At 40.4% G+C, this 13965-nt stretch overlaps 1 protein-coding gene across 1 annotated transcript in view; it reads left to right on the top strand.

Annotated features, from left to right (window-relative positions):
- C10H10orf90 (chromosome 10 C10orf90 homolog) overlaps positions 1-13686 on the top strand; it is a 71372-nt gene extending 57686 nt beyond the window's left edge. The window contains exons 9-11 of the mRNA XM_075288071.1: positions 10002-10065; positions 13463-13562; positions 13648-13686. Of these exons, the coding sequence (XP_075144172.1) occupies positions 10002-10065; positions 13463-13562; positions 13648-13686 (203 nt within the window). The remainder of the gene's footprint in view (positions 1-10001; positions 10066-13462; positions 13563-13647) is intronic.
- The last annotated feature ends 279 nt before the right edge of the window (positions 13687-13965 follow it).

Here is a 13965-nt window from a genome sequence, read left to right as displayed (position 1 = left end):
ATAAAGTAATTATAATATACCTGGGAGGCTGCAAACACTTTACCCTAATGTTCTACTCACAGAGCACGGAGGTTTCTCGCAGACGCCGCAATGTTGATATTCCATCTCTTACCTATTACACATTTGTTATTTACACATTTGTACATTTGTAGCTTATACAACATTCAGGTTCACATTTTTTTCACTTTTGTAGATGTAGTGGAGCTAAATCTGTTATTTCAGGGTATTTGCACAAGTTGCAGAAATGTTTTAGTGAAGATTTGACGGCATTACATGAGCTTTGTTTGTTTTGTACACTGTTCTAGCACAGTATGTGGGAATTATCCCTCATGCAAACAGTCATATAAAACATCTGTACCAATAAACACTGTGTACGGATGCGCCAACTGCACTTGAATATCCGTATGGTACCATATTTTATACCATATGTTTCTAAATTGTGTTCCTTACGGGTACTGTATGACTTTCGTACTGTTCTTAGTAGGGTTCCCCACCAGCTTTGTGTACAGTACTTACCTTAAGCACAGCATGAGTTCAATATGGTGTTTTCTACTAGTACCCTATGAGTTCTATGTACTTTCATAGGCATTCTATACACTTTTGTAATATTTGATATTCTATATAGGTCACGTCTGGCTTTTGTGGTCTTCTACTTGACTTCTATACAGTATGGACATTGTGGGTTTTTAGGAACTTCTGTAAAGTTCAACATTGCTGTCTTTACGGGTTCTGTATAAGTATTTCTAAATTCTATATGGTTCCATATAGGTTACGTGCTGCTTGGAATTTGTGTATTTCCATGAATTCTACAATACAAGTTGGTCAATATGGATACCATACACCACAACTTTCTGTACAGGTTCCATACAAGTTACATGTACATGTGTAGGATTTTTTTTCTTTTTTTTTTTTTTATTAGGATTTTCTTATGGGTACTGTATATTGTCCCCAAAGTGCCCCCACAAAATATAATGCCCCCTCGGTGACCTTTGCACAGTATAATGCCCCCACATGGTATAATGTCCCCTTTAGAGCCTCCATGCACAGTATAATGCCCCCCTGTGGCTCACACACACACTATAATGTTTCGGCTCAGTCCCCACACAGTATATTGCCCCAGCCCCATACTATAATGTTCCCAGTTTTCACACAATATAATGCCCCCAAACCCTACACAGTATAATGGCCCCAGTATCATACAATATATTGCTCCAAGCCCTCATACAATATACTGCCCTGAGCAAATATATATCATAGTACTCCAGCGGAGACTAATGATCATTGAGATGCTGACCAGGGCCAGCAAGGGGCCAGTTTTAACATTGAAACTGCCCCCTTGTGTACACTTGTTCATATAGATTATATATGGATTTTGTGAACCTTCATAAACTCTTCCTTTCTAACCATAGATGGAATATGGTTAATGATTCCAATTCATTACAATATTGCAACATGTCAGCAAAACCCTTAATAGGCTGCAATTCACAACACTGCCACTGGGTGGCCTCTTATAGCCACACATAGAATAAGCATGTTGTTTTGAAATGCTGATCATCTCACATCTGAACAAGCCGCAAAGAAAGGTAAGTAAGGACATGTGTAGTCATCTGGACGGATACCGCATGAATTCCTGACCGCAATAGATATTAGATAAGAGAAACTACTACTATGACTTATCCTATAATGTATTGACTCCAGTGACAGCAGACGTTGATCATCTTTATGATAAGAAACTCCTCTCAAAACTGGAAGCGAAAAGTTTTCATTATATTTTTAGTCTGTGAAGGATCAATGGAGGAAGAAGTCTGAGAATCGTGAGCCCGGTAATGAAGCTGTTGTCACGCGCTATTTCCACCTAAATACATCAGTGATCTTCTTCCTCACCTTCCGCCATACAAGACTCTGCCATCGTAATGATGATTCACAAACAAAAAGCCGAGTATTAGATGAGATCAATATCAGCGTTTACTCAGAAAATAATTCATCCCATAGAGGAGCCGCTCTCAGATTAATAATCTTACCCTAGTCCCTTCACTACTTGATTTAGGAGCTAATTTAAAGGGGTTTCCCACCTTCTAAGGACCTTTAGTCATCGACTAGAACATAATCTTTTCTTAATGTGTTTCCCTCTGGCCTGCCTTAGTATTTCTAGACAATCGCGTGCGGGGAAATTACTTTAGCTTCTAAAAGAGGAACTTCGGCTCCCTTAACAAGTCTTAGGTATTCTGGAATTTCCTATCAAATAACAATCCTGGAGTATCTCTACATTAGGCCATTGCTCTGTTATTCCTCCTGGAAATGTATGACTAAATTAACCGCTAGGAACTAGAGAAGAAATTCCATCTTCTCCAGAATCAGTGAAGGGGCATCTACTAAAAGGTTGCAAAAAGTTGGAATTAGTGGGGTTGGGGAAGATACCCCTTTAAAATTACCCTGTGTGAACAAGGCTTGATTAGTACATGAAAAACTGCAACCAAGCAAATGACATTCACATTGGATTCTTACTATCAATTATAAGAAGCCGAAGATGATATATAAATTAATAAAATGAGTACAATTTCTTATCATTTCTCTATTATTTGTGGAAAAATTCTAAATGATGATCTTTAGGAATGTTATCTCTGACATTTTGCAATATGGCTTACAAGGCTATGCCCATGCTTGTGCTAATTGTGCCATAGGGGTTGCTGCATCTCCTATGCCAGGAAACACTGGCATCCATCATGAAGAGCAGATGTCTGGCACAAAGAGGCGCAGGCTGCTTATTTTAGTTACAAATAGAGGGGAACCCTTAAAATAACCATGTTTTCTGTGTATGCTAAACATCTGCTCCCTATAGAGGTTAGTGATCTGGCTTGTAACATTTACTGGCTAATAGTTGTCTGCTTCTGCCTTAGATGGGATTAGATAGAGGCAACAATCCCAGTATCAATGGGTGTGCCATCTTTTGTTCATAAACCCTACTAGGGTAAACGAAAATCAAAAAGGACCCCCAATATAAGCTGAATTGTGATAAATTATTATACTTTGGGGACTGAAGAGAGTATATTAGGTTCAGACCCAAGGGATGTGTAAAAAAATGTGAAAAAAACATTTATACTCACCTTCCCTCACCTCTTTTGGGCCTCCTGGTTTATACCCGGACTCTCCTGGTGACGTTGTGTGCCTGCCCAATTATAGGCCTCAGCAGTGACCTGGGGCACATGACGTCACTTATGAACCCAAGAGAGAGACAAAAAAGAGGTAAGGGAAGGTGAGTATAAATGTTTTTAATTTTTTACACCTCCCCAATTTCTATCCATGAGCTACAATGACTGGACTTGCAGCGATCATCGGATCACTAGGTAGGTTTAATCCAAGATGGGGTTGTCCCCCTGACTTGTTCCAGGCTCCTGGGTGATGTCAAATGCTCCAGGTCACTCTGATGTCATGGCACTTTAACCCAAGAATCATGACATCGGCATGTCTCATGTGATCACGGAGGCCCAATCACAGGACTCAGCTTTCGCTCAAGGCTCACATCATCCAGGAAGCTGGAAGACACCAAAGTCAACCATGAGAGAACCCAGGAGAGGTGAGGGAAGGAGAATATGACCATTTATTATTATTCTGCACCTCCCTGGGTGTCCAATTTTTATATGCTGGGGTCTGTAGATAACTGAAATTATAATAGTGATTCATCAGTGGCAAACCCCAAAAGTTTTGCAAAATTCAGGTCGAATCTGGTTCTTCTGAACCAATTTGTTCATCTCCACCAGCAACCCTAATCTGATCCAAGCAATACACACTCAGCTCTGCTATACCTGCAACATCTGTAAAATATCAGCAATATTAGATACCTCTTTTTTGTGTAGCATTGTATATACTGCAGACTATATCATCATATATTAGCTTTAAGAAGGATGGTATAGTCTCATGCATTGCAGGCTTCAGTAATTCTCTATAAAGTGATTTGCTACAATCTGTTCAATGGTTTCATTACAATAACACAGCAACCGAGAGGTTTTATTGACAGAACTACTTGCGGCCCAAGTCGGTGCCTCTAACAAATGGCATCGCTCCCCGTACTGCGTGTACGTGGCATTTATTATCAGCTGACTCCAGATATAAAGCATACAGAGAATTTCTTCCCAGTGGTTTATTTCCATGGATTCCGCAGTGATTAGATCTATATTTTCTTAATATATGGTCATCTAAGGGGAAGGCACTGGAAAACACTGCATACTCGAGATCCATCAATTCTCTACGTAAAGATCCCAGCTCTTCTTTAATGCAGGACACTTGCGGGAAATCAATTCTGCAGGACTGCATTGGAAGCGGGATGCAATATACATTATTCATGTGTCCTGCATTAAAGGCGAAGTGTGGTCATTAGACATAAATTATCCGGAATAGACAGGGAGACCCAGTAACAAATGAGGTCTACTGCGAGAGCAAGGGATGAGATGGCACATGAAGGGGACTAATGAATTTTTATGTAAGGAGTAGAATTAAGAATTATGAGACAAGACAATACATTTTACATGAAGTAAGGAGATCATGCAGCAAGGGATAAGTCTAAAATAGATAGATGGATAGATAGATAGATAGATAGATAGATAGATAGATAGATAGATAGATAGATAGATAGATAGCTCTAAGAGTGCTGTCTACTTTTGGTTGATACTGAGGATAGCACCAAGCAGGAGATACATTGTGCTGCATATTTTCGATAGATAGATAGATAGATAGATAGATAGATAGATAGATAGATAGATAGATAAATAGATAAGGAAGGGGTGTTTCCATAAGGTAAGTGACTCTGAAGCATTGATATTGAAATTAGGTTGCTGCCAAGTAAGGTGCTGTGACATCACAATCGGCTTTCAATCAGGTAAAGCAGCTATGACATCACAGCTGTGTTGTTGTCAGGTTACTAGGTGTGACATCATTACTAGGGTTTAGTTCGGCAATCTGCTATGTTAGGACTAATGAGTTTAGTCATGAAAACTCAGCAGTAGATTTAGGTAAATCACCTTATACGGTGGGCTCAAGGAATCGCAAGTATGTCTAGAATTCAGATATTGTAGATATTGCACTATATAACATAATACTAGATACAGACTTCAATGCATGTATTATGTCATCTACTTCAAATTCTCAAGAAACCAATTGACGCAAGGTTCACACTAGCATTTGGGTTGTTCGTTCTTCAGGTTCGCTTGAGGAACTGAAACCGGAAACCCTATCTGCTTAAAAGCAGTTACCCATGGACCTCATAGACTATAATGGGGTCTGCCTGGTTTTTGCTTGGTTTCTGCATGAAATCAGCAGACAAGGAGCCTATTCTAAGTGGAATGGGAGACAGAGTTCCCGAAAGTTAGACTAAACAGACCCTTAGTGCAAGCACGATAACTAGAGATGGCCGAACCTCATGAGATTCATTTTGCAAATATTCGCAAGGTTCACATGCCAGTTTTCTTGCAGACTAATACTACTATTTTTCTCTGGGGTCTCTTCAAACCTTGTAGTTGCATGGGGTGTGCTCATATCATGACACTTGCATGTCTTTACATCAAAGCACCCCACTTGGCCATAGAGTCCAACTACAGACATCAGTGGTCCCTAGTGGAGGCTGGAAGAGGACCAAAGACACCCATGAAGGAACACTGGATGCTGCACAGGAGCCCAGGAGAGATAAGGAATGGTATTTATTATATTTCCCGACCTCCCTTGGGATTCTGCTCAGACCCAAAAGTATAATAAAGATTTGTGGATGGCGAACCCCAAAAACCTGATTCAAAATTTGTAACATACCTGTCTCATAACAAATGAGTTTGCTCATCTCTATTCCTACATTCTAGCAAAATCCTTAACAGGATGCAATGCATAATAAAACCAAAAGGTGGCCACACATTGACATATACAGGATAGACATCTTGTGACAGAGTATCGCAAAATCTAGTTGTTTTGAAAGCTTGTCATCTCCGGACAAGAGGAAAGGTTCAGAAGGGCATCGGTATGCTTTAATTGATTTCCCATACGCTTTAAGAAAAGCCTTTAAGTGTTGACTATGGCTGCAGACATTAATCTACACTCTCGTCTTGCAATTTATTGGAGTCTGGCTATAGGCAAAGTTATAACACACGTTGTAAATAATTGGGAAGTAGAGCAGTCATGCGTTATATCATCCACCTCCAGCAAATGGGTCTGCTGGATGGTTTTGTCCTTGTTAATTCACCCAAAAAGGTTTTGATGTGATGCATTATCAAATTATAACCGCTGCTGGCTGTAAATGAAACAGATATCCAAAAATAGTTACACATTGTTACAATGAAATCCAGCTGGATTTTCCACTGGGGGCAGGTTTTTACATAATATGAACAAGCAACACAACGTGAGCAAACACTGTTGTTTGGCATTTTACAGGGAGCACAAGTCAACATGATCCAGTCCACCCGGGAGACAGTTGTCTGTTTCCATCAACCCTACTTACCTAAGCTCAAAGCCATCAAAGCTGAGAATTTTTCCTGCATTTGTTAAATTTGCTAAGCTTATGTAAATGTTGAAGGGAAATTGTTAAAGTGCATATGAAATGACAGTGTATCTTCTGGGTGGGGGGTTATGCTGACATTGATGCATTTTTGGATGTAACATATGGAAACTATAAGAGTGTGTTGTTTGATGGGGATGAATAGTGACCCAGATCACAGGCAGACCAAACTGTGCCTAAATCAATGGTATGAGCAATTATGAGAAACCTTATAAAATGCTATATCTTATCAGAGAGAAATGCCTCTTTCTCCACTACTTGTCTGTCTCTTTTCTTTTGCTGCTCCTTTCATCCTAGCGTGACATTTACGGTAAAATCTTTGCTTAAACTATATTTCTAGAGAAAGATAGACAGGAGTCACAGAGATATTGCATTTAGTAGAAGTCTATGTATGGAGTAGAGGGGAGAAGTAAACTGAAGTTGAGAGTAGGGGGAGAAGAACAGACACAGCCTTCTAGGGCTGTATAGAGAGCTTCTATCTCAACCCAAGTGCGTTACTTCAACATTGGTCCTTACTTTTCTATAATTGTCCTAAAAGATTCTTTTGATGCTTCTGAAAAAGAGAAAGTGAGATGAGCAGATTCTCCTCTACTTACTGTACACTGATTCTCCCCTACTTACTCCTTTGAAGTGTGTGGTAGCCAATTTCCACCCACCAGCTCAAGGAGAACTGAAAAATATAGATAAGGGCATCCAAAGAAGAAAACTGCTAACATTTGCAGAATACAAGTCATACAATGACCAGAAATAGTTGGTGTTCTAGGACAGTGGTTCTTAACATGTGGTATGTACCCCAGCAGGTAAGCTAGGCAGTCTCGGGTATGTGCCATGTCTGAGAACCAATGGAAGTGACAAATGATGACTGCTCAGGTTTCAGGCTCCTGGCAGGGGAATGAGGGGGATGGGGGAAGTAGTGCCTCCCATACTATCCACCAACTTGAAATACTGAGACACATTCGCTGTCAAGCAGAAGATGTCAGGGCAGGTCTTCTCTACAACAGAGAGTAGTCTGTGCAGAGTAAACAAATAGCTTCTGATCTATGATCAGTCTCAGATTGACACAGTTTTTGGGGGTGTATTATTACCTATGATTTGATAAATGAAAATCTGAAAAGACCCTCAGGACTTTTAGGGCTCGTTCACACGGTGTAACGTGCCGCGTGATGTGGCACGTGTATGCCGCGTGACCCTTTGCGTGCCGTACACGCTCCCATTCATTTCAATGGGAGCGGGGATCGCATGCGCCGCGCTAGTTTGCGGCCGTGAATAAATGCACGGCCGCAAACTAGCACGGCGCATACGATCTCTGCTCCCATTGAAATGAATGGGAGCGTGTACGGCACGCAAAGGGTCACGCGGCGTACACGTGCCACATCAGGCGGCACGTCACACCGTGTGAACGAGCCCTTAGTGTGTGCCTGTCACAGGTTCCCCCACAAGCTTAACAATCGGAGTAAGATCTATCACATGATGGACAACACATTGTTTCTTAGGGGTCTAGAACAATAAGGGCAATATCCTAGTATCTTTGATGTTCTAGGACAGTAAAGTGGTTAATGCAAGGATCACTAGTGGTCTATGGCAACCAAATGTCAAAAATGGTCAAATTTTGATATCCATGATGAAGGGCATTAGAAAACCAGTGGTCTCAATCCTTCAGACTCCAATGTTCTCCTGCCTATAACACCAGAATACCAATATCAGCCTCCTGTTAATTCTCTGCACTGATCAAAGAAATGATTGCATGGAAGGGATAGAGAGAACTGTGCAGCTGTAAGTGAAGAGCTACATAGTTCTCTCAGGAGCGCTCTGCCTGATCATTGAGGGAGCAGACTTTTCCTGAGATCTAGATTCTGATTCTGATTATATTTTTATCACCTGATAAATGTATCTTCTGGGAAAATCTTAGATTTTTTTTTACCCTGTAAATATCAGCCATGTACATGCCATATGCAGGTAAGACTCTGACTTGGTGTAGGATCTCCTGTTACTGTATATCTCCTGTAAGTCCTGCAGCTACAAACTAAAACTTTTCCAAAATATGAGAGCATGAGCACAGTACACATCAAAAACAACCTAATATATTCTGCATTTAAATAATTTATACACAGAATTGCAATTCAGAACACAAGATGTCATCTTATCAAGTAATAATTCTTAAGTAATCAGCCTTTAAATCTTTAAGTAATTCATCTGCCTGTAAATAGAATCACTTATCATAATTACTCTCTTCTATTACATTGTAATCCCCAAAAATGAAAAACAGGCCCCACCTGTAGAGAAGGAGAGACATAACTCAAGTGATTAAGTGGTGTGCATGTCAATATAATAAGGTTTTATGAAGTCTGTGATGTTCACGTATAATACTGCTCTCTATTAAAGTACATTACAGTTATACTGTAGCTGCAAAGTATATTACACTGGGCTCATGGATATTTATCATATGCCCACCTGGCAGATGCCATGACTCACCCGTGCATCAAGGACAAGAGGCAAGATGTAGACCAGAGACAATATCCAGCAAAATGGTGATTCCATAAAACTTAGCTTTTATTCCATAGGCTATGAATAAGGAGACATACAGAGCATCTCTGAAACGCGTTAGCGTTTTTGAACAACATATGGGGAATTTTTAAACATCACATGTGCTTCTTTGAATTTTATGATGTCAGTTTGACGAAATAAAAGCTAAGTTTTATGGAATCACCATTTTGCTGGGTATTGTCTCTGGTCTATATTTTGCTTCAAGCCGAGGGAACTGTATTTCCGTGCACAGGTTGATTCCTTCATAAGCAACGTTTTGGATTCTGAAGATTACAAGTGCCGTGAGTGGGCTGTTGTTTCCCCCTTTCCCTTGTTTATCTAATCAAGGACAAGAGGGTCTGATATCACATGGGTACTGCTTTGTACTATATGGACCACATTGTGGCTTAAATGCATATGGCCAAAACTTCTTCCACCCACAGTGGCCAATTTTAGAGGTACCATTGGAAACTGAGATTTTGTAATTTTAACTATAAAGCTCAAGCTGCTTCCTAAAGTGCTACACACTAGAGATAGATGAATCTAAGCTCAGGAGAGGTGAGGGACAGTTAGTATAAGCGTTTATGACGTTTCCACACCTCCTCTGAGCCTCCACTTATCATACTCTGAGTATAATAGTGATTCATGAATGGTGAACCCCAAAAGTTGGATCGAACCTGAATCTTTTGGAAAATTAAGAATGAATATGGTTTGTTTGTTGATCTTTACTGCACACATATGGTACAAAAATTTGAGTGTAGCTGTTGACTTACAAAGTTACTCTGCCAAGTGTAATTTGAATCAGGAATAGCTATTTTATGCACTCTAAATCAGAAATCCCCAACGGATGGGTCTTCAGCTATTGCAAGACTACAAATCCCAGCATGTTTTGACATCCACATATTATATACAGTATTTCATGAATAACTTTATTGTTGTATTTCAGATAACTTATTCAAACCAAAGGAAAGAGCAATTTCAGAAAAGGAGATGCAACAAAGATCCAAAAGGTATGAGGCACCCTGAGGTATCATCCGACAATCATATAAGTACAGTAGTACGGTATGCTCAATGGAGATGAATTGATGCAGAGCTTGGAAACATTATTGATTTCTATAATTTGATTCAGTTTTTCACATTAAAAGCTGTTTAACTCCTGCCAAAGCAAGTCTGTGAGCCCTGCTTCCTCCACCCACTCATATAGAAAGCTTGTGAGTCCTGCTTCCTCCACCCACTCATATAGAAAGCCTGTGAGTCCTGCTTCCTCCACCCACTCATATAGAAAGCCTGTGAGTCCTGCTTCCTCCACCCACTCATATAGAAAGCCTGTGAGTGCTGCTTTTCCCCCCCACTCATAGAGAAAGCCTGAGTCCTGCTTCCTCCATCACTCATATAGAAAGCCTGTGAGTCCTGCTTCCTCCACCACTCATATAGAAAGCCTGTGAGTCCTGCTTTCTCCACCACTCATAGAGAAAGCCTGTGAGTCCTGCTTCTCCCACCACTCATATAGAAAGCCTGTGAGTCCTGCTTCCTCCACCACTCATAGAGAAAGCCTGTGAGTCCTGCTTCCTCCACCACTTATAGAGAAAGCTTGTGAGTCCTGCGTCCTCCACCACTCATAGAGAAAGCCTGTGAGTCCTGCTTCTCCCACCACTCATATAGAAAGCCTGTGAGTCCTGCTTCCTCCACCACTCATAGAGAAAGCCTGTGAGTCCTGCTTCCTCCACCACTTATAGAGAAAGCTTGTGAGTCCTGCGTCCTCCACCACTCATAGAGAAAGCCTGTGAGTCCTGCTTCCTCCACCACTCATAGAGAAAGTGTGTGAGTCCTGCTTCCTCCACCACTTATAGAGAAAGCCTGTGAGTCCTGCTTCCTCCACTACTCATAGAGAAAGCCTGTGAGTCCTGCTTCCCCCCCACACATAGAGAAAGCCTGTGAGTCCTGATTTTCCCGCCAACTCATAGAGAAAGCCTGTGAGTCCTGCTTCCTCCATCACTCATATAGAAAGCCTGTGAGTCCTGCTTCCTCCACCACTCATAGAGAAAGCCTGTGAGTCCTGCTTCCTCCACCACTCATAGAGAAAGCCTGTGAGTCCTGCTTGCTCCATCACTCATAGGGAAAGCCTGTGAGTCCTGCTTCCCCAACCACTCGTAGGGAAAGCCTGTGAGTCCTACTGACCCCGCCCCACTCATAGAGGAAGCCTGTGAGACTTGCTACCCGACACACATAATTCTATTATATGACTGCACAGGGTGAGCTGTCAATCATTCTGTGTGGGCAGGGAGGAGAGGACTCACAGGTTTTCTATATGAGTTCTGGTAGCAGTTAAGCAGCTTTTTATATAAAATCATTGAAAACTATACCTCCCCGAGCTCAGCATTCCCCCTCTGACATTACAATCCCTAACAGTAACGGATTTACTTGGATTTACTTCAGCAGGCACTGCTTCCTCCAGGACTGCCCATAGGCTCAGGCCTACAGTGCCTATAGGTAAATCCAGCCCTGATCTGAAACCATTCCTTCCAATGTAACTATATACCTATGAATCTGCAATGTTGAATGTGGAACTGTGACAAGCAATTGGTTCTTACATCTATGAGAACTAAAACTTTACAAATTCAACCCAATAGAGATAAATTATGTCTCTTTATTTCACAGCTTCAGTGAAAGATTGAGAGGGGTTATGTTGACCCGGGAGAAGAATTGGTTGATTTTCGTTTTATATATTGCGGGAACAGCAGCAGTTTTTCAATTGCACAGACACATTTTACCTGAAGTGACTTCTCGGTTATGTTATAGCCATGTCAAGCTAATAAGTCTGGGATAGGCTTGGGGGATCTTTCTGCTGATCATTTGTCTTCTCTCTGATATTTTTATGACCAGCCAAACAGCGTTGTTTAAATCTTGTGCTAACCAGGGCGTACAAAGTTGTTAAAAAGCTTCCTGTCTGCCATTGCAGCTCGCTATATCACATCCTATCATAGATATCGACAAGAAGGATTTATGACCATGGCTTGGAAGGCATTGATTTGGCTCTTGCGTATAGCTTGGGGTGTTGTGGTTCAGCGTTGAAGCAAGGGTCATAGCTATGGGCGATACAAAACTAGCAGCTGTACAGGGCCCTGGTACCAAAAGGGGCCCAAAGACCTAAGCTGTGGTAGAAGTCACCAGTACTAAACAGTCATTGTTAAAGATTTGCTTTTTTGGGGTCAAGAAGCTTCAAGTTAAGCTTTCAACATAGGAATGGTAATACAACAATCGTTATGATGTGTGGGGGGCCCGGATGTCAGGCCTCCACCAGTTCAGTTATTGATGACCTATCCTAAGGGTATGTAAAAAAAAATAAAAAAAAAATTATCTACCACTGACTAGTTAATAATGCAATGATTTCACTGTATGACAAATAATGGAAGATTGTTAAAGGGAACGGGTCGCTAGAAAATTACCTATATTCATTTAATTTTTTAAATTAGGATATCATTTTTTAAAATTTTCCATGTCACTTTTATCTTAAAAATTATTTATACCCTACCACTTTCACCCTGACCCTAATACTATATTAATATGTTTGACATCACTAGAAGTATTACAATAGAAGATAACACCGCTATAAATAAACCCATCGACCCATCTTTGCATCCACTATTGAAGATGATGATGTAATAGATTATCTATAAGAAATAGATAAGCTATGACATCATCTTCAGTAGGGAATGCAAAGATGGGTCAATGTTTTTTTTTTATACAGGTGTTATCTTCTATTGTAATCCTGTTTGCGATGTCAAACATGTTAATATATTCTGCACCATGCACAGAGCAGGTCCAGAAAACTATCCCATAGGCCTCAGAGTTGGCTCCAGACTATTGCTGCCTATAGCCATGACTATGCCGTAAAGCAAAGCACTAAATGCTGTTAACAAAGCAGTGGAAAAGCTCAGTCAAGATGGCCACCCCCTTAATCATGTACAGGAAATAGAATAAAAAACTACAATAAGAAAATAAAAACAGATTAGAAAAAAAACTGATGGATTTCAATAGCTGATTTTTTAAAAAAGATATTCCTTTTACAGGAGCTGAGTTGTAATACAGCCCATGGACAAGAGTGGCGCTGTTTTACTGATTTCACATAACCTTTTTGAATACATAAAGCTACATAAGTGATATAGATAATATATGATAAACATATTGATAAACTGTTTTGTATTGTAGACATAAGCTACGTGTGCGCCCCTCTGTGTATACAAATTATGTTAACTCCCTGCATACGGTACATGTGGGTTTTATTACATGTGGCATGTTAATAATCTGTCTAACTGACCTACACTTTGTAGTGAATAATTCATGACTTTACTCCCAGCATACGGCAGATTACATATCATTACATTGCGTCACTGTCATTTGTTTCAGAATATATAACAGCTTGCCCGAAGTAAAAAGGAAGAAGGAAGAGGAAGAGAAGAGGATGATAACACAGAGCAACAGAGTCCGAGCCCAGATATTCAAAAAGGTAAAACCACGGCCCACTAAGGACAATGGGATGACAATGTGAATCTAGGGTTCAGTACTTGACAATTTGTTTTGTTTCCTTCTAGAAAATCCTGGATCAAATCCTCCAGCGAAGCTCGGATTGAATTGTCTCCACAAAATTATATCATTATCCTATCTTTGATTGCTTTATTTTCTAGAAACATCGCCACCCTTGTCCATAAGCTGTATCTGGTATTGCAGATCTTTCTTATCCAAAGGATATTAAGAAATACCCCTTACATTAACCCCTCACAAGTTAGCTCCACCTTGTGGTGGCAGCAAGGAGCCAGGATCTTATCATTTAACTAATTTTTTAACAAACTTTGCTTAAATTAATAGTATAGACAGTTATAAGAAACTTTGTAATATATCATTACAGAGAG

Source organism: Leptodactylus fuscus, chromosome 10 (assembly GCF_031893055.1).
Source record: "Leptodactylus fuscus isolate aLepFus1 chromosome 10, aLepFus1.hap2, whole genome shotgun sequence".
In the NCBI taxonomy this organism is placed as follows: domain Eukaryota; kingdom Metazoa; phylum Chordata; class Amphibia; order Anura; family Leptodactylidae; genus Leptodactylus; species Leptodactylus fuscus.
The sequence above is the reverse complement of the archived record's forward strand: the minus strand, read 5'-3'. Positions and strand labels throughout refer to the sequence as shown.